General features: G+C 55.0%; 1 protein-coding gene across 10 annotated transcripts; it reads left to right on the forward strand.

The window, feature by feature from the left end:
* Nucleotides 1-325: 325 nt before the first annotated feature.
* CCDC121 (coiled-coil domain containing 121) lies at nucleotides 326-16,114 on the forward strand. Of its 10 annotated transcripts, XM_073215141.1 has the most exons (5): nucleotides 353-464; nucleotides 2,927-3,153; nucleotides 4,443-4,704; nucleotides 5,897-6,099; nucleotides 13,687-16,113. In XM_073215141.1, exon 5 carries the CDS (start codon nucleotides 13,775-13,777, stop codon nucleotides 14,636-14,638), a length of 864 nt encoding a protein of 287 aa, XP_073071242.1. In that variant the 5' UTR covers nucleotides 353-464; nucleotides 2,927-3,153; nucleotides 4,443-4,704; nucleotides 5,897-6,099; nucleotides 13,687-13,774; the 3' UTR covers nucleotides 14,639-16,113. The 10 variants fall into 10 exon arrangements, with proteins under 10 accessions (XP_036865323.1, XP_073071245.1, XP_073071242.1 ...); XM_073215145.1 differs by lacking the exon at nucleotides 2,927-3,153 and having other exon boundaries at nucleotides 444-464; XM_037009428.2 differs by lacking the exons at nucleotides 2,927-3,153; nucleotides 4,443-4,704 and having other exon boundaries at nucleotides 326-464.
* Nucleotides 16,115-17,299: the final 1,185 nt, after the last annotated feature.

Consider the following 17,299-nt stretch of genomic DNA (forward strand, 5'->3'; position numbering starts at 1 on the left):
GCCAGCGCCCCGGGCGCACCACCCGGGGAGGCCTGTCCGCGTGCCCATTCATCCTCCCGGTGCGGCCGCGCTCATCCACCCGCGGGGCGCGGGGTTCGGGCCGCCCGGGGGTCCGGGAGCCAGGTGCGACCGCACCGGCGACGGCCCCGCGGGGTTCCTACGGCGGTACGCAGTGGCAGCCTTGTAAGGCATAGGCGGCGCTCAGACAGTCCTCTGTGCGCTCCGCGCGCTCCCCGGGCGGGGCGGGGCCGGAGGGCGGGGCGCCGAGGAGCGCGCGAGGCGGACCCGGGGCCGGGCCGGGCCACTGAGCGCGCGGGACAGGCCAGTGAGCGCGCGGAGCGGGAGGGGGCGGCGCAGGTGCGCGCCGGACACCGGGTCGCGCGCGGCCGAGTTGCGGAGGCGCTGCCGGGATTCCATGAGCCCGTTTCTGGTACCGCTCCCGGTGCAGTCGCTGCGTCTTGGAGGTAAGATCCCAGGGCGCGGAGCGTTGGTACCCGGCCCGCTTCTCCCGCCACCTGCTCCCGCGGGCCTGGGGTGGGACCCCGCTCCGGGCGCCCGCCGAGCCCCTCCCGGACCTGCCCGCACGTCCGTGCGCCCCGGGGCTGCCAGACGGTCGGGCTGCGTCTGGGGCGCGGGTCTGAGGACGCGGAAGGCACAGGCGGGAAGGAGCCGCGGTGCAAAGGACACGGTGGCTAATAAGTGGACCCTAACTGTGGCCTTTCGTCGCATCACTGCCTAACGCGACAAAGGACGCCCCTTAACAGCCCCTTCCCCGGCGCCGCCGCCCCCGCCTCTCCATGTCCAGCTACACACACATTGGTTCCCCCCACACGTTGGGGGCCGCAGCCGGCGAGGCGGAAGGATTTGGGATGCAGCTGCTGCCCTTCCAGGGATTTCGGGAGACCCACGGCCGCAGGAAGGGCTCAGAATGAGCGCGGTACTTTGGCGAGGGATCCCAATCCCCTCTGGCCGGGCGTTAACATCCCATTATCAGCCATGTGAGGGTGTCGCACCTCCACTATGCAAATCTAGAAGCTTCCCCGAAGGGTGTTGCTTTCTTATCGCATCTGAACATAGAACTTGGCAATCAAGATAAAAGATGTTCGCTGCCAGTGTGATTTCTCCGCACGCCTCTAGGGAGCAGCACCCTGCCTTTGAAGGAGGACCCTTAATCCTGGGGTGCACTCATGTAAATGAAGCCTGTTAATGAGGTGGCGAGAAAACCCTTTCTTGTCCCCCCTCCCCCTGACTACTATTTTGATGGGCGGTTCGTGCCCTCTGAAGATCAGGCACCTTTCAGGATAAGCTGGCTATGCTGTCATCCATCTGCGTGTTTACTGGTTAATTCGCTTGACATTTATTGGATACTTGCAGAGTCGCTGGGGAACGCTGGTAAAAGGACCCAGCTTCTGTGGCCCGGGCCGCCTGCCTCCCGGGGCTCCCCATGGCCAACCTCTGAGGGGGAATGCTTGTGGGGCGGCTCCCCGGAGCCTAGGGGATGATCGGGAAACGCTGACCTGATTCTCAAGTGCACTGGGGCCCCACAGGGGATGCAGCAATGGGGCAGGGGGCTGGAACAGGCAGGAAATGGGGGGAGGGGGCAGTGGGACAGAGGGCTTCCTGGATGCCTTAAACTGGATTCCATGATCCCGATTCTGGTACCAGGCGCTGTTCCCATCACAGGGCCCGATCACAGGGCTTGGTGGTGGGTGACCGGGGGGAGCTGATGAACTTACCCGAGCTTCTGCAGAATGCCATATGGGGTGTGTGCGTTTCCCTGGGGAAAGTGTTTGCGGCTATCATGATTTCCAAAGGATCTGAAACTCAGAAAGGTACCATAATGTAAGCGCTACATTAAAGAATACCTCTCATCTACACGGAGTGATCCGATGGAGAAGAGAAGCTGCTCTTATCTCCCTGGCTGTGTTTGGCTGATTTTCTCGAATCCTTTGAAGTTGCAATAAATTACTGTTTTAACTATATACAGGCTTACAGTATTTACTGGGGAAAATGTACAAGTCACAGGAGAATTTCATAAAGAAAATTAAAGTCACTCATCACTGATTGAGGTTTCCGAGAAATCTTTGAGCAGCCAGACGGTCTTCAGGGGCAGCCTTGGTGTGGCTTCCTTCCCTGGTGGGCAGTTGAGCCGTTCCTGGCAGGAGAGGCTGAGAGTTAAAGGCTTCTTCCTCTGGGAGCCAGGCCTATTTATAGCTAGTGAGGTTGCTGGTGAGGCAGGAGGAGCATGTAACAAGGACTGCCATCCAGGGTCTTGGGGCCGTGAGGTCTGTGCACTGAGCCCAGCCTGGTACTGCCCAGCAGCCGTGCTGGACCAGGGTGCTGGGCACAGTGCTGAGTCCTCCCGAGGTCACTAACTCTGGACCAGGCAGATGTGGGATTAGGCAGGGGAATCAGCAATGCCCGTCTCCTGCACTTACAAGTAACAGGTGTTTACCGTGAAGGAAGGGGTGGGACCCACACGTGGTCTCTAGCTCCCCACGTGGACCCGCCCTATGGTTCAGCCCCACCTGCGGAGACCAGCTTCCCCACCTGGTGGGGAGGTAGCCCCAGTATCACAACCAGCAACGACCCTGACCCACAGCCTCCCTGCTCAGCAGCTCCTTTCAGAGAGGGGCGCCTCCTCTGCAGCATCTACATGCCAGCTCCTGGGAATGGCTTTAATTGGCCCCACCGGAGTCCCTGGGGACAGTGCCTGCTTTGGGATGCCAGCCCCCAAGAACCACTGTGGGGGGAGGGCAGTTTCCGAGGGGAGCATGCTGACTCCAAATCTCCTTCCCTAAGATGGGACTTAAGACTTGCCAGGCTCCACGCTTCCCTTTTAACTGTGGGGCGCACGCAGTGGCATGCAGCAGCAGCAGCAGGTCAGGTGCGAGCTGTTGTGTGATGTTCGATTGTCCAAATGCAGGCCCTTTGGTGAGGACGTGGAAGTGTCATGGAGTAGAAGCCAAGGACGGTTTTCTGACTTTGCGCCGCCATGTCGTCTGCCGTCCCACCACCACGCTTGGTGGCCTGTGCGGCTCTGCCGCCTGTGGGGCACCATCCCTCCTAAGAGCACGTTCAGCCACCGTTGTCTCTTTTCAGTTGTACTGTGAAAGGGAAGGATGAGTCCTTACCTTACTCCAGGCTTGAAAGGTAAAAGCTGCTGGACCCCTTTCCTGCTCCTCTACTTTCCACTCCCACATGTCCCTGATGCGTCCTGGATCTCTGGTTTTCTTGCCAGGAGAAGTGGGGTTCTCCGTGTGGGCTCCTCGTGACCTCCTCCACCCAGGGCCATGGTTCTCAAGACCTCATCCTGTCACACCTGTTTATTCAACAAATGTCCACTAAGCACCTGCCAGGTGCCATGTGAGCCAGCATGGCCTCTGCCCTGGGAAGCTCTCATGCCAGCAGGGATGTCACCAAACAGCCAACATCCTTTCGGGTGGGGTGTGGATGTGGGCTTCAAACCCAGGTGCCTGGGTGGACCACCCATAAGGAAGGGTATTTTAAACCATTCTGTGTGCACCTCACAGTCGCTGTCCATGTGACCTTTAGCCCCACGCTGCCCCTCCCCCACCCAGATCACCTAATGCTGTGCAGCAGGCCCTTCCAAAACCTGGGGCTTAAGACAGTGACAGCACTGGCTTTGCGCACGAATCCGCCCTCGGCATGTGTGGGCATGGACAGCTGGTCTCCATTCCCCCTGCCTGGGCTGGGCAGTCTGTCCCAGCCTCCTCTACTCATGGCAAGTGTGACTGGCTGGCATGGGAGCTCCTGTCTCTGTGTGGGGTCTCTCCACTGTCGGCGTCAGCTGCCAGCTCACCTCTCAGCTCAGGTCCTGAGAGAGAGCCAGGAGAGAGAAGTGCTGCCCCTCAGGGTCTGACTTGAGGAGTCAGCAGCTTCACTCCCACTGTGGCCCTGGTCGAGGCTTGGGAAGACCCCTCAGGTTGGGGGCACATGGGTGGAAGGCGAGTCAGGGTGACCGAAGCTGGAAATTCAGGCCTGCCTTCCTCTTGATTCTTCTGGAGACCCTTTGTGCCAGACCAGGTAGTCCCTGATGTGAGGCCTAAGCCTTCGGCAGCAGTTGGTGGCCTGCTCACCCCTGCACCTCCAGCCCTGTCCTCTGTGCTGTGGTGGCCAGCCATCCGCCTGTCCCTCCTGGCTCTGGCCTTCCCCGGACGGCTGCTGTCTGTCTCCCCTGGCACAGGCCCGCCTGGGGAGATGTCCCATTGGCCACCACCTGCTCCACACTTGCCCGGTCCTGATTCACAGAGCCCGCCAGGCCCCGCTCTCATGTACTCCTGTGCAGGACACCCATCTCCCTGCCTCTGCGGTGCGGGGGGAGCGAGGGGGAGTGGCTGGCCAGTGCCTCTCGCTGCAGGGCCCCCACCCTGGCTGTTTGCTCCATGAACCTTCTTTGCTTTGTCCCAATTGCATCACAGACGTAAGTGTCACTCAGGACACAGATTACTGTCCCTAAAGGAGGATGATTTCAAGTGGCACCAGAATGAAGTCATGAGCTTCTGTTCATCAGAAAGATCACTCAGGGCGCGGAAGGGCAGCAGGGCAAAAGGCAGCGTGAGTGGGCTTGTCTCCAGAATGCCTCCTGCCCACCCAGGGCCCCGGCTGTCCACCCGCACGGCACCGGCCGCCCTTTCCTCCTGCCCCCAGCGCCAGATGCTTGTCGTGGTTTTACCACCTAAGGTTAGTGTCCAGCCCAATGTCTGTGAAACCAGCCAGCCCGCACTGCATGCGTCCAGCAGCTGGTCGAGCCCCGCCCACCACCAGCCCCCTGGCATGGGAGCTGATGGCTGTTCATTGCTTCCATTTCTGCTGGTTTGAGTGCAGGTCTGGGGCTTCCTGGGGGTGCTCGTGCACCTGGTCAGGTAAAGCCCAGAAGGGGATGTGAGGCCCCGGCCATGTCTGTCTTCAGGCCAGTTCTCCCTGAGGCCATCACCCCACAGCCTGGCATGCGCAGGTTGTTGTGTTCTGGGGGCGAGGCCACCTTGCCTCATGCGGGTCTGGGCGCTGGCTTGTACACTCGTGGCAGCGCCTTCTCCAGCGATCAGCCTGTTTGTCTTCACCTTCCAGTTGATCTGCAGGGTCTCTGCCTGAGGCCTCATTACTCTGCCTTCCCTACTTTTCAACTCACCTGTGCTGAACAGATGGCCTGAAGGGTCCATTTTCTTCTGTTTTTGTTTAATTTTCCAACTGTCTGTTCAATTGGCCTATCCCCACTTGCTGAAAATGTGCTCCTCCCCTGATGCTTTGGACCACCTTTGTCACAGGCAGTGCATCCATGTGCCCCGTGGCCTCTGGCACCAGCACGTACCATGCTGCCCTCTTGTCTCGGGCTTCCTATCATGTCTAGTGTCCTAGGAGCAAATCTCCTTCAAGATGGCTTGTTCGTTCAACGCCCTTTGCCTTTATATATATTTTTTAGATTCAGCTTTACTAGATAACCATATGTAAAAATTGTTGGAATTTTTATTTGGATTAAAGTTGTGGATGAATTTAGGGATAATTGACATCTTTGTAATTCAGAGTTAAGTCCATGTTTGTAACGAATGATTCAGACCTTTTATTTCTTTCAATAATGCTTCAGTTTGCATGTCAGTGGCCTTGCACATTTTCATTAGATTTATTCCTAGGTAACTGATGTTTCTTCCTGACACTTCAAATGGCACATTTCTGAGTATTTCTGAGTGTTCTGTTGTCTGTTTCTGCTGCTACACAGAAATAAAATGGATTTTTACATGGCGACCATGTATCCAGAAACAAAGCTAAACTTACTGATTCTCATAATTTTCCTGAGATTCTTCTGGGTTTTGTACACACGCAATCATAGAAATCTCCAGTAAGGACGGTTTCATTTCTCCCTTTCCTATTCTCACAGCTTCATTCCCTCCTCTTGTCTTGCTGGACTGATGGTGAAGATAGGGCCAAGCCCAGCCCAGCCTCTTGGTCTTGCTCATTTGAGAAGAAAAGTGTTTAGCATTCCAACTGCAAGGAGGTTAGCCTGGCGGCCTCTACTGTAGCTGGAACAGAGGCCAAGCCACACCACAGCTGCGGGGTTGCAGTTCCATGGTCTCCATTCCGGTGAGTCTGGCACTTCCCGGGAAGCAGGGCAGGGGGAGGAGGTGGGGTGCAGGAGAGGAGGTGGGGTACAGGGGGAGGAGGTGGGGTGCAAGAGAGCAGGAGGAGGGATGCAGGCTGGAGAGCAGCTTTGAGGGGGTGGTTTGTAGCCTGAGGAGGGGGCTCCAGCTCAGGACTAGGTGGAGGCCTGCCCCAGGTCCCAGGGACGGGTCCTGCTGGCCAGTCTGGGCCTAGCCCCCCGGACCCCCTTGGCCATGTCAGGGCCCAGTTGGTCCTGTCCTTGTCAGACCCCATGTTGGACCCCAGTGGGCACCTCCATCACTCAGGGCCACAGTCAGCCTCCTGGCTGCAGAGCGAAGGGCCTTGGTCCTGAACCAGGGCTCTCGCTGGGAGTGACCCTGCCTTGGCAAGGCGTCTCCATGGGCAGCTGGGCTGGAATGTCTCCCCTCCCCCCCATGAGAGGCTAAGGAGTCCACAGCTGGGAGGAGCCGGTGGGGACAGAGCTGCCTCCGGCCCTGCTACTGGCTAGGGGATGGGGTCCCACCCCAGTCCATGCATCTCAGACCTCGGTTTCCCCGTGGAGTTCAGCTGTCTGAGGTCTTGGGTGCGCTTTGTCATGCCACCCCCACCTGGGTCTCCACCTGCTCACTGACCTGCTGGACCCTGACCTGCGTTCTGTGCCCCCTCCTCACAGTGGGTCCCCACCCTATTTGCCCAGGGGCTTCTCATCCTCCTTCAGCTACAAGCTGCTCCCTGGAGGAGGAGAGCCATTCACTGCCCAGCTAAGGCTGGGTGACACCAGAGTCACCCCTACAGAGCAGGGTCAGAGGTCACAGGAGCATCTGGGAGGCATGGCCAGGCAGAGACTCAGGGTCAGGGACGTTCCCAGGACAGTGTAGAGATACTGTGGAGTGCAGAAGGTGCTGGAATGTTCTCAGACATGCCCACTGGGGAGTCTGGGGCAGGCTGTGTGTTATGGTTCTTTGCCTGTGTCTCTGAGCAGGGAGGCTTCTCCACATCAGCCTGCAGGGCTCCATCCTCTGTGGCCCCATCTGCAGGTCTGTGTGGACTTGGGGGTGGGGGTGGGGGTGGACAGCTTCAGCCACAAGGCCCAGTCCAGCCCCAGATCCTGGGTGCAGCTGCTTCCTGGGCCCGAGGCCAAGCTGCATGAGTGGCCACCATTCACTCACTAGGTCCACTGATGCCATGAGAAATGGGGACTGCCCTGGGCACAGGTGCCAGGGACATCCGGCAGCCAGTCCATGCCCATGGCACCGCTGTGAGCCCACCCAGATGGCGGGTGGGAGCCTGCAGCCACGTCAAAAAACACTGCTGGTGCAGAACAGGCTCAAGGGGCAGACGCGCTGCGCACAGCAACCCAGAGACAGAAGCAGGGCAGTGTTCACCACGTGCGTGTGAGACCAGTGGACCAGTGAGGGGGCGGGGTCCTGAGCGGGGATGGGGTGGGGGCAGGACCCCAACCAGGCCCAGCGCAGCCCCCCAGCTCAGCCCCAGGTATGTCCGCCAGTGTGTCCAGACCCAGGAGCGGAGGAGCCCCAAGACCAGTGTCCCCTGGAGAAGATTCCAGAAAAGCTAGGAGGGAGGCAGGGAGAAGTGGTATGTCCAGGGGTGAGTCACCCCACGGGGAGTGCCCCAGGCTCCCACAGCCGGCGCTGACCCAGACCTTGGTTCCGGAGCCACATGGTGGCTTCCTTTCCTGCCCTCTATCCCAGCTGCAGGGGTTGCCTTCAAGCTATGGCATGTAGGCATGTGCACACAAATGCACACAGGGCCCACACATGTGTGCAGACACGCATGTGCCCACATGCGCACACCCAGGCAGGCTCAGCCAGTCCACATAGCTAGTGGTCAGGAGGTGACATATATGGTCGGCTCATCCCCAGGACTGATGCTCTGGGTGAGCCCTGGAGACCCCGTATGCAGGAGCCCTACCCCCACCCCACCCCTTGGGGGCACATGAGTCCTGCTCTGGCACCACACACGTGGGCACTGGGAAGAGAGTCCCATCAGGTCTTGGCCCCTGTCCCGGGAGGCAGGACCCCAGCAGCCTGGCCATTCAGGGGCTGAGGCTTGGCCTTGGCACCCAGGCATGGCAGCCCCCCTCCCCCCACTAAAGAGCCCAGGGCTGCTCAGGGACTCCCAGTATCTCTACTTTAGCTCTCTGTGGGGGTACATGGTCTGTGAGGGGGACAGCTGTGGCCCCACCCAGCCCAATGAGGGGTAGTGGTCATGACGCAGTCAAGGCCAGCTATGGTGGCTGAAGTGGTCACTGCCGTGGCCCCTAGAAGGGTGCAGGCTCAGGCCCCATGTGGGGGTGGGGGGCACTGGCTGGGACCCATGAGGGGTAGGTAGGTGGTGGGGGCTTACACCCTTGTCCCTGGGAAGGCAGAAGCAGACAGCACCTGCCCCTGGCAAGGTCAGAGGGGAGCAGCACCCCAGGAAGGGTCTTGGGAGCTCAGTTTCCTGGGCGGGGTTTTTGTGGGGGGGCGGCTGTCAGTGTCCCTGGCCGGGTCCTTGTGTCCTACAGGACGGCCTGGAAGACTAGGGGGCCACTGAGGGACCCTAGGGGTCAGGTCTGAGGAGGCTGCTGGGGTTCTTGTTTGGAATCGGGAGGAGTGTGTGTTGGGCCACGTGCGCCCCGGTGTACGGGACACCTTGGCGCTCGGCATCTCTGGAAGGCCGCTCAGCGGCCGCCTGGCAGAAACGCCTTCGCCTGGTGGAAGATGTGTGGCAGAACCGCAAAGCTCTGACTGAGAAGAGCCACTGTTTCTGTTTGCGGCCGGTTGCCAGTGCTCCGCGGGCGGCCGCGCCTGGTATCTGCAGCCGCTGTTTTGGTCCCGTCGCCACGGCAGCGCCTGTTGGTTTGGAAGTTACCAAGGGCTAAGCTTTCGGTGCGTCTCTGCAGCTCTGGGCAGGTCGGAGGAAGGCCTGCTATCGAGACAGGCACCCGCGGCCGGTCTGAGACACTGGCCACTCTCGACCTTGTGCGCACGGGCGGAGCTTGTGTGCCGTGGACGGTAACTTCCCCTCCCACCCTGCCTGCTGTCTGCGTGTCCGGGCTGGGCAATGGAGCCCCCACCGCACAGATAAGAGGCCAGGCCCCAGGGGCAGAGGAGGGTGGGGTTTTCGCTGACCGCCCCCCTAGTGGCCCATGCACAAGCGTTCTTTGCAACTCCGCTGCAGGGGGTTAGGAGGTGGCAGGGCGGCGGGCTGGGCTCTGGGTAGCAAAGCTGCTCTCTTGATACATACTCTGCGACCAAGACACAGTGGGAACCGTGCAGCAAGGCGTTCAGGCTGTCGGCAGAGGCTCGCCAGCCACGAGCAATCGGCGTTTGCCGCGTGCCCTGGAAACAGCAGACGGGGCCCAGTTGCCAGCCAGCGCACGGGAGTGGCAGGGGAGCCGCCGAGCCCGGATCAGAGCGACTGTGGGGTGGGTGGGCGCCGGCAGGAGGGGCCGTAGGGCTGGCAGAGCTCCGCGAGTGATTGACATCTGAGACGCTGGCCAGCGACACAGCAACCCCGCGGGCCTGTCTGAATGCCCCAGGGCTCCCCCACCCCCGCGCTGGACCTTAACTGCCCTGGCCTCCCTCCGGGCTGGTGGGCGAGGGCGGAGCGCGTGTCCCGAGGGTAAGCTCAGGCTGCGGGGTTAGGGCGGCTGCGCAGGCGCTCGCCTCTGCAGGGTCTTCTGGTGGCCGTCCTCGGAAGTGCAGGCCCTCCTGCCACAAAGCCAGGGCCTCCGTGTGAGCCGGTGGTGCGTAGGTGGCTGAGGGTCAAAGCTTGGCAGCGTGGGAGTCGGGGATCCTTCGCCCACTGGCTCCCCGTCGAGTGGACGTGGGTATCAGATAACAACGCACGCAGGTCTTTAAAGAGGATGGCTTGGCTCAAACCCTGCAGAGGCCACACCAGCCCCAGGCCACCTAGCCCTGCAGGAGGCGGACTCCACGTCAGGAGGAATGTCTTCCCACTCAGGGGACGCACTCAGTGTTGGGGTCACAGCTGCCGGGCTATCAGCAGTCCCCACTTCGATCCTCAGCCTCATCGTGGTCCCTGGGCCTGGGCCAGGTCTGCATGTGGGGCTGGCTGCTGAGCCCAGCACCCCTGGGCGCGAGCAAATCTGGAGTCTGCCAGGGGAGGCCGACCACACAGCTGGGCCCTCTGTGAGCCTAGCTGGAAATCAGGGGCTGCAACCCCACCAGGCAGGGCTCCCCCACATCCATCCCCACTGGCCCAGGGGCTGATGGAGATTTCCAGGAGGCTCCTCCTCCTCTGACCCTCATCTGTGCTGTGTGTGGCCCCTTGACATCCTGCTTCCTGCCCACACCCGTGTCCTGGTCAGCCAGGCTGCTCTCTGGACAGGTCACCTGGGTCCCAGCTTCTGCTGGGTGGGGAGCCTCCCACCCAGTTTTCCCTGACCCAGAGTGGTAGGTTGTCTGAGATGCCCAAGCAGGCTGACCACTGCCTGTGGGTGCAGGGCCTCCGGGAGTGCCACCACTCACTGACCCAGAAGGTTCTGGTGAAGAGGTGGGGGCCCCGTGCTCCATCCTAGGACACATGGGCCCAAAGGCCAGGAGCCTCATGGTGCTGGCCCTGGAGGCGCATGCACACAGCTGTCCTCAGAGGACTGTGCTGGCATCTACCCATTTCTGATGCCCCTGGCCAGCCCATGGTGTGGCTGGGTGACCTTCGGGAGTGACACTGTCCAGGCCCCAGCCTGCCCTGAGCTGGGCCTGGAGGCCCAGGGGACACAGGACTCCGGAGGTAAGGTGAAACCCTAGGTCACAGGCCTTGTTACTACCGGGCCGGCTTTTTAGCAGAATAACAGCGATGAGCAGGTGCTGCCGGCCCCAGAACAGGGAACCCTCCAGTTCTGGGGACTCTGGAGAACAGGTTTGCTCTGTGTCCTGAGAGTGTAAGGTGACCAGCTGTGCCTGGGGAAGAGACTGGCATTGTCATTCTGGAACTTGCCGGGGGCACAGCAGCAGGGAGCCAGGTGCCCTGGGAAGAGCTCCCTGCTGGCACAGATGCCTTGAGACAAGTGCACAATGGGGACACTTGGAGACACCTAGTCTGGCCAGGTGCAGCAAGCGAGTCAGGACCCTAGGCTGCGTGTCCACGAGATCTGGATGTGGCACCCACCCCACCCACCCAAGTGACTCATGCTGATGGTGCCAGGTGCTGTCGTGCCCAGGAAGGGCTGCATGCTGTAGTGGCCACCCCAGGCTAGCCATCAGGCCTGGTGTCCACAAGCCACCTGGGCAGAGTGTAAACAGGAGACAGGAGCGCCTTTGATGGCCCAGGAGACATGGTCCGGGTTGAGGGGTTACGCCCGACAGCACCCAGAGGAAGGAAAGAGGCCGTGCCACACTGCCCCAGGCACTGCCGGGTTCACCACACATGGCAGCTGCCACGTGACCCACACCCCAGTGGCCTGGCATCCCACCAGTTCACCCAGACCAGCACCACAGGGCTCGTGCTATTTGTGGATATTGAGTTGGAGAGCTTTGAGGGCAGAAACCTCCACACACAGGGCCTGCGAGGCCTGGCATCCACCCGGTTGCCCAGCCCAGCATGTGGTGGGTGGGACAGCTGTGTGGGTGCTGGGTAGATGTGTGCAGCTGCCAAGGCCTCTGCTTCCCACTCCCTGGGCTCTGGGTCCGGGCTGCAGCCCTGAGGGTGCTGTGTCCTCCACTCCCTTCCTGACTGGGGTTGCTTGTCAGTATGCTCACGTCTTCAGACATGTGTAAGGTGATGATGCATCCCCAGGTGTGCATCTCCCCAAAGGGCACCTGGTGGACATGTGTGACGGTGAATAGAACACATTTTTGTGGAAGCTAAAGTCATCATTTGTCTTGGGTGAGAACCCAGCAGTGGGGTCCCGCTGTGTGACCTTTGTAAGAAAGCGTCTGACTGCTCTCCAAGTGGATGCCCACGACCCCACCCCACCCCCCAGGCCTTGTCATTTATTCACTTTGGCCACGTGGCCATCCCGTGGCACGGTGCGGCCTCCTCAGGGTTTGGTCTGCACCCTCCGGCAAAGGACATCTGACCATGTCTGGCTCAAGAACTCTGTCCAGCTCTCTGCATCAGGTTTTTATTGTTAGTTTTTGAGAATTCTTTGTACAGTTCACATCAAGTCCTTTTTCAGGTTCTTGTCAAGCATTTTTATCTGTGGTTTGTCTTTTAATTTTCTGAAGTGTTTTTCAAAGAGCATGATTTTTAAAGTTGGGGGGAAATCCAACTTACCAAATTTTTTCCTTTTATAGATGGCTTTTGGGTGTCACTTCTAAGAAATCTTTGCTTAGCCTAAGGTCACAAAGATTTTCTCTTAGGTGTTCTTCCAGAAGTTTATAGTTTGGGTAGTTGTGGTAACAGGAATGTGACCCACTTATGTCAGCTTCTGTCTGTGGTCCAGTCCACACCATTTGTTGCAAAGGCAGCCCTTGACCCCTCCCCTTCTTGGCCCCTTGGGCCACCTCCTGTAGGGCTGTGTCCGCCTGGGCTGCCGCTGGTGTGGGCTCTGCTGCATCTGAGGTGGGGGTGTCCTCTGTCCTCACTTTTCAAACTGCCCTTGCTGTTCTGGACCCTCTGCTCACTAGCCCCCACAGAGCACCCATCGGCCAGGTGTCCCTTAAACCGCTGACGCTCAGGATTGTGTTGTGAACGGCTGGCAGGTGGCAGCCCTTCTGTAGCTGTTCTGATAGGGCATTCATGCTGCACAGGACCCAGCCCAACACTTCTGATTTTAAAACACTGCAAACTCCCTCAGGGGACTGGCTGGGGAAGATGTGGCCAAAGTGGAAATCACTCTTCAGTTAAAATCACAAGCTGGACAGCCCACTGAGAACCTTGCCCACAGCTGGGTGTGTGAATGACCTGCACAGTGGAGTCCATCTACAACTGAAGCACAGGGCCCACCCCCAGCCCCGCTGCTGTGGAGGGTCTGCAGGCCAGGGCCCCAAGGCCTTGGGCACCAGACTCCCAAGGGAGGGCAGGGGTGCGTCCAAGCCCCAGGGCTGGGTGGGGCTGACTGGACCCCACGCCCGCCTTGCTGGGCACACAGGCACACAGGTCCTGTCCCTGTGTGGTAACAATGGACTGACGGGGGGGGGGGGAGCCAAGGTGGGACACAGCCTCCTTCAGGCAGCGGGGTCCGAATAGCTTCCCACTGCCCTCCCCTTCAAAGTCCTCCAGGTGGAAGCCACTTGCCCTTCAGAGCCAGACAACAGTGCATTTCCATGCCCAGTTCATAAAGACGTGGTTACTTTAAGTTTTTTTCCCAAGTTTATATTTGCTGTCGTTGCTGATGACAACCAACTGTTGGTTGTAAACACTGCAGACCAAGGTGGGGGGAGGGGCACATTCTGTATTTTAATGTTAGACTTGCTTTTGGTTGTGACCTCATTGGATTCCGGGCAGGGTGGGTCCCCCATTACCGGGTCCCATGCCTTGCCCAGTGTCAGTAACACAACAGGTGCTCAAAAATATTTTCTTGTATTAACTAAACTACAACCTTGCATTTAAATTTTTTCATTAACTGATTGGGGAATGTCTCACTTGTTCTTCCTTCAGGTTTGCTGATAACTCCAGTAGTTCCTCTCCACCATACCTTAGTTTAATAAATAATTTCTTCAAGCCGGAGAAGCTAACAAAGGAAGGGATGAGGTTTGAAGAAAAGACAGTGATGGAAATAATGAAGCTGAACAAGCAAATAAAGCAAGCTCAAATCCAACAAGAACCACTAATGGAGGAAACCAGGCAGCTATACAGTGAGAAGTTCCTTGTCCAGGCTGAAAACAAATTCTTTCTGGAATACCTGACCAACAAAACTGAGGAGTGCAGAAGGCAACCTGAGAAGCTGTGGAACCACCATTTACAAAAAAGTAGGGAAATTGAGCAAAGCAGAAAAGAATCAGCCTCCAAATATGCAAAACAAACTTCAGTGTTTAAAACAGAGCTCTTGCAGAAGGAAAAGATCCAATCCAATCTGAAGCAGCAGTTGCAAGCAATGAGGCACATTTCCCTATTAAAGGAGGAACAGGAGAGAGAAATGCAGACATTACAGGGGGAGAAAAGGCAAATCCAAGCTGACACGGCTGCCAAGAAGGAGGAAGTCCAGGTTCAGTTCCTCCAGGAAAAAGCATTACTGGAGAAACAACTGAGTGAACTAGACATGAGGCAGTTGGGAAAGAGAGAAAGAAAGGAGCTTAACAGGAAGTCCCAGGCCTTGGAGTTAGCAGCAAAGCAATGTAATTTTGAGTTCTGCTGTGGCGTCAACAGAGAGAACCAGCAGTTACAGAAGGAATTACTACAGCTGATTCAGCAGTGCCAGGAGTTGCAGACTGCTCAAAATCAGTTAAAAAATCAGAAGCAGCAGCTGCAGCAGGAACAGTGGTATGTGGAGTGCTTAATCCAAGGGAGGGAACTACTGCAAAGAAGGCATAATTGGTGCCTGGAAGGACCAGGTGCTCCAAAGACAATAACCCCTTCCCTAGGCACCAAACCAAGGATTAATCCAAAGTAATTCCTAGAATAACACTGATTAAATAAATATTGGAGCAAGTTTGTTAGGTGCTGCATAAACCTGTTGGGAAGGCTTTTGAGTCTGATTGCTATGGTAAAATATCACATGTTCTTGTGCAGGATTACATGTTTCCTAGCAGTACTGCCAGATGTTTGTGACTGGCTTCCCTTAATTAGGTTTTTCTTTAATTAGCTCTTGTAAGATGTTCCTCAAACCGCCAGATAACCTATTACCATTTGCCAAACACTCATAGATTAAACTAGCACAAGAAAACCACCTTGAGGAAGTAAGAGGAAAATAGTTGTGTGATTTATTTCATTTGGCTATATTAGAGTTCTTTATAGAAAGAGCACCTTTAATAGCATTTCAGATTGACTTTGTGCTTTCTGCTGTGTAAGCAACCAGTATCAGTTTATCCACTTGCCGCATCAACTCCCACACATGTAGTCTGAAGCTTTTTAAATATGGTTTTCTCATTAGTGAAAAGGTACTCTAACGCAAGTTCAATAAACTCAAAGCAAAAAAAGGTACTAGGCAGAAAGGCCTTTCATCTGATGCTCAACCCCTCACAATTTTAGCTGTGAGCAAACTAAGATAAAGGGGACATAACAATAGGCCAATTTTTACTTTTGAAAATGTTTTCTTTGAAGAAAATCTCTGGCATTAATGAGGTGACCAAATGCCTCTGCTGGTTTCAGTAAAATATATCAAAAGAAGTATTTTTTAATATTTGGGCAACTTTAGAGTCTTGTGCCATCTATTTCCCTAGCAACATTTTCAATTCTAAGACAAGATTACTTAAATACAGTAACTTAGTTTTAGGTCATTTATTACATTTTCTTACTATATGTGTACTTAATAGTATGAGATTACAGAAAATTAATATGTACCATATATTTATGCCTGTTTAGAGTGGGAGTGGTATTTTAAGTAAGTATAGACTTTTCATGTTTCTTTTTGCACTAATGACATATTGTTGGTTAGATCCATGATTTAATTCCGAATCCTAGTAAAATAATATAAACCTTTATTCTAACATTGTTCCTCTATGGGAAAATATAATCAACTTTGTTTTCCAGAAATTGTCAGTGATGAAAAATTTCAAAATAACTTCCCTGAATTTTGTTTTATTCATATGTAAAATGAATTCCTTTAAAATTAGATTAAAAGGGATTATCCCTCAATGTTCCTTTAACTTCTAGCTTTGATAATTTTTCTGTCAATTGTATAGTTACTAAACTTTTTGTTAAAATAAAAACCTTGGGACTAAAATTTATCCACTTTTATTATTATTCCAATGTATTTTCTACTCTTATTAACATTTCTGCATCTTATTGACATTAGTGTGCACATCATAAAACAGAAGTTTTAATGCAAAAAGTAGAACTTTAGATACCATGCAGGTACCTTAACTTGAATTTTTTGTGAGTTTCAAAAATACAGAAGGAATTAACTTGAGAAATACAGTATCCAAGACAAATTTAAAGCCCTATTCTCTGGATGCAAAAACCATGAAAAGATGTACACCTAAGGCTGAAAAGGAGTTGGAAAGTAGGAGAGATCTACAACATTACCCCCCTGGCCATTGCTGTCTCAATTATCTAATTCAGGAGTGGGTAAGTTCCATCTTGTCTCAGTTTATTTTTAATTCCTGTCATCCCAGATAATGGATCTGGGATCCACACTGCTTGTGGCTGCCCCTTTCAGAGTGAGGCATCTGAGGGCTTGAACACTTTAAAGGGTAAATAAATCACCTGACAAAGGTACTTTGAAATCCATGTCTGCAAGTGCACTGAAGTTTGACCAACCAAGATTTCAATCCACTTCTGTTTTGCTATGAAGATTAAACAGAGTAATGTTACAGCAAGTGTGTTTAGATGGAAAAGACCTCTGAGGTTAAACTTAGAATTTAAATGATAAAATGAGGCCTACAGTGCAAAAACTGAGGAAGAAACCATTCCAGACAGAGGGAACAGTAAATGCGAAGTCCCTAAGATGGAAATGAGCTTGGTAGGTTCAAGGACCAGAAAGAGCAACAGGGCTCAAGTAGCTGAGGAACGGCCAGACAACATGGGTAGAGCAGAGGAAGATGAGGCTAAACAGGCTCAGCAGCAGAACAGAGGGCCTAGTAGGACAAGGCAAAGGGAGTGATGTTTATTCTAAGTGCACTGGAAGCCATTAGACTTTTAGCAGGTGAATGAGGTCTGACAATTTTTAAAAGTCACTACAATTGTTATGCGGGTGTACCCAAGCCAATAAAAAGCAGCAGACCAATTAGGATGCTATTATAGTCTGGGTAAGAGGAGGTGGTGGTTGGACTGGGATGGCTGAAATCAAAGTAGTGAACAAAAGACATGAAGGGGAGCAAACTCGGGTGGAGGGAAAATGAAAAGTTAAGACGAATAATAAGACCAAGGTGAGCAGAATACTTTGTGTGAACTGATCTTTAAAATGAAGTATTTCAGACATACAAAAGATTATAGGAAACTAACAAATTCACTGTCCACCCTAAGAAATAACTTAAAAATTCACTTGTAGTCGCTCTGGATCCCAGAAGCACTATCCTAAATTTGATGTTTATCATTCCTGTGCATGTTTTCATGCTTTTACATATATTAAAATATGAATATATAATATGTAAACATTTTATGTACATGAACA

The sequence above is a fragment of the Manis javanica genome, chromosome 1 (genome assembly GCF_040802235.1).
Source record: "Manis javanica isolate MJ-LG chromosome 1, MJ_LKY, whole genome shotgun sequence".
In the NCBI taxonomy this organism is placed as follows: Eukaryota; Metazoa; Chordata; class Mammalia; order Pholidota; family Manidae; genus Manis; species Manis javanica.

What these genes read in the sequence shown, in the direction of transcription:
- CCDC121 (XM_073215138.1), top strand. Translation starts at nt 9,653, where the DNA reads ATGCCCCAGGGCTCCCCCACCCCCGCGCTGGACCTTAACTGCCCTGGC. An exon ending in GCGGAGCGCGTGTCCCGAGG is followed by an intron (nt 9,745 to 13,686) that starts GTAAGCTCAGGC and finishes TTCTTCCTTCAG; the next exon opens with GTTTGCTGATAACTCCAGTA.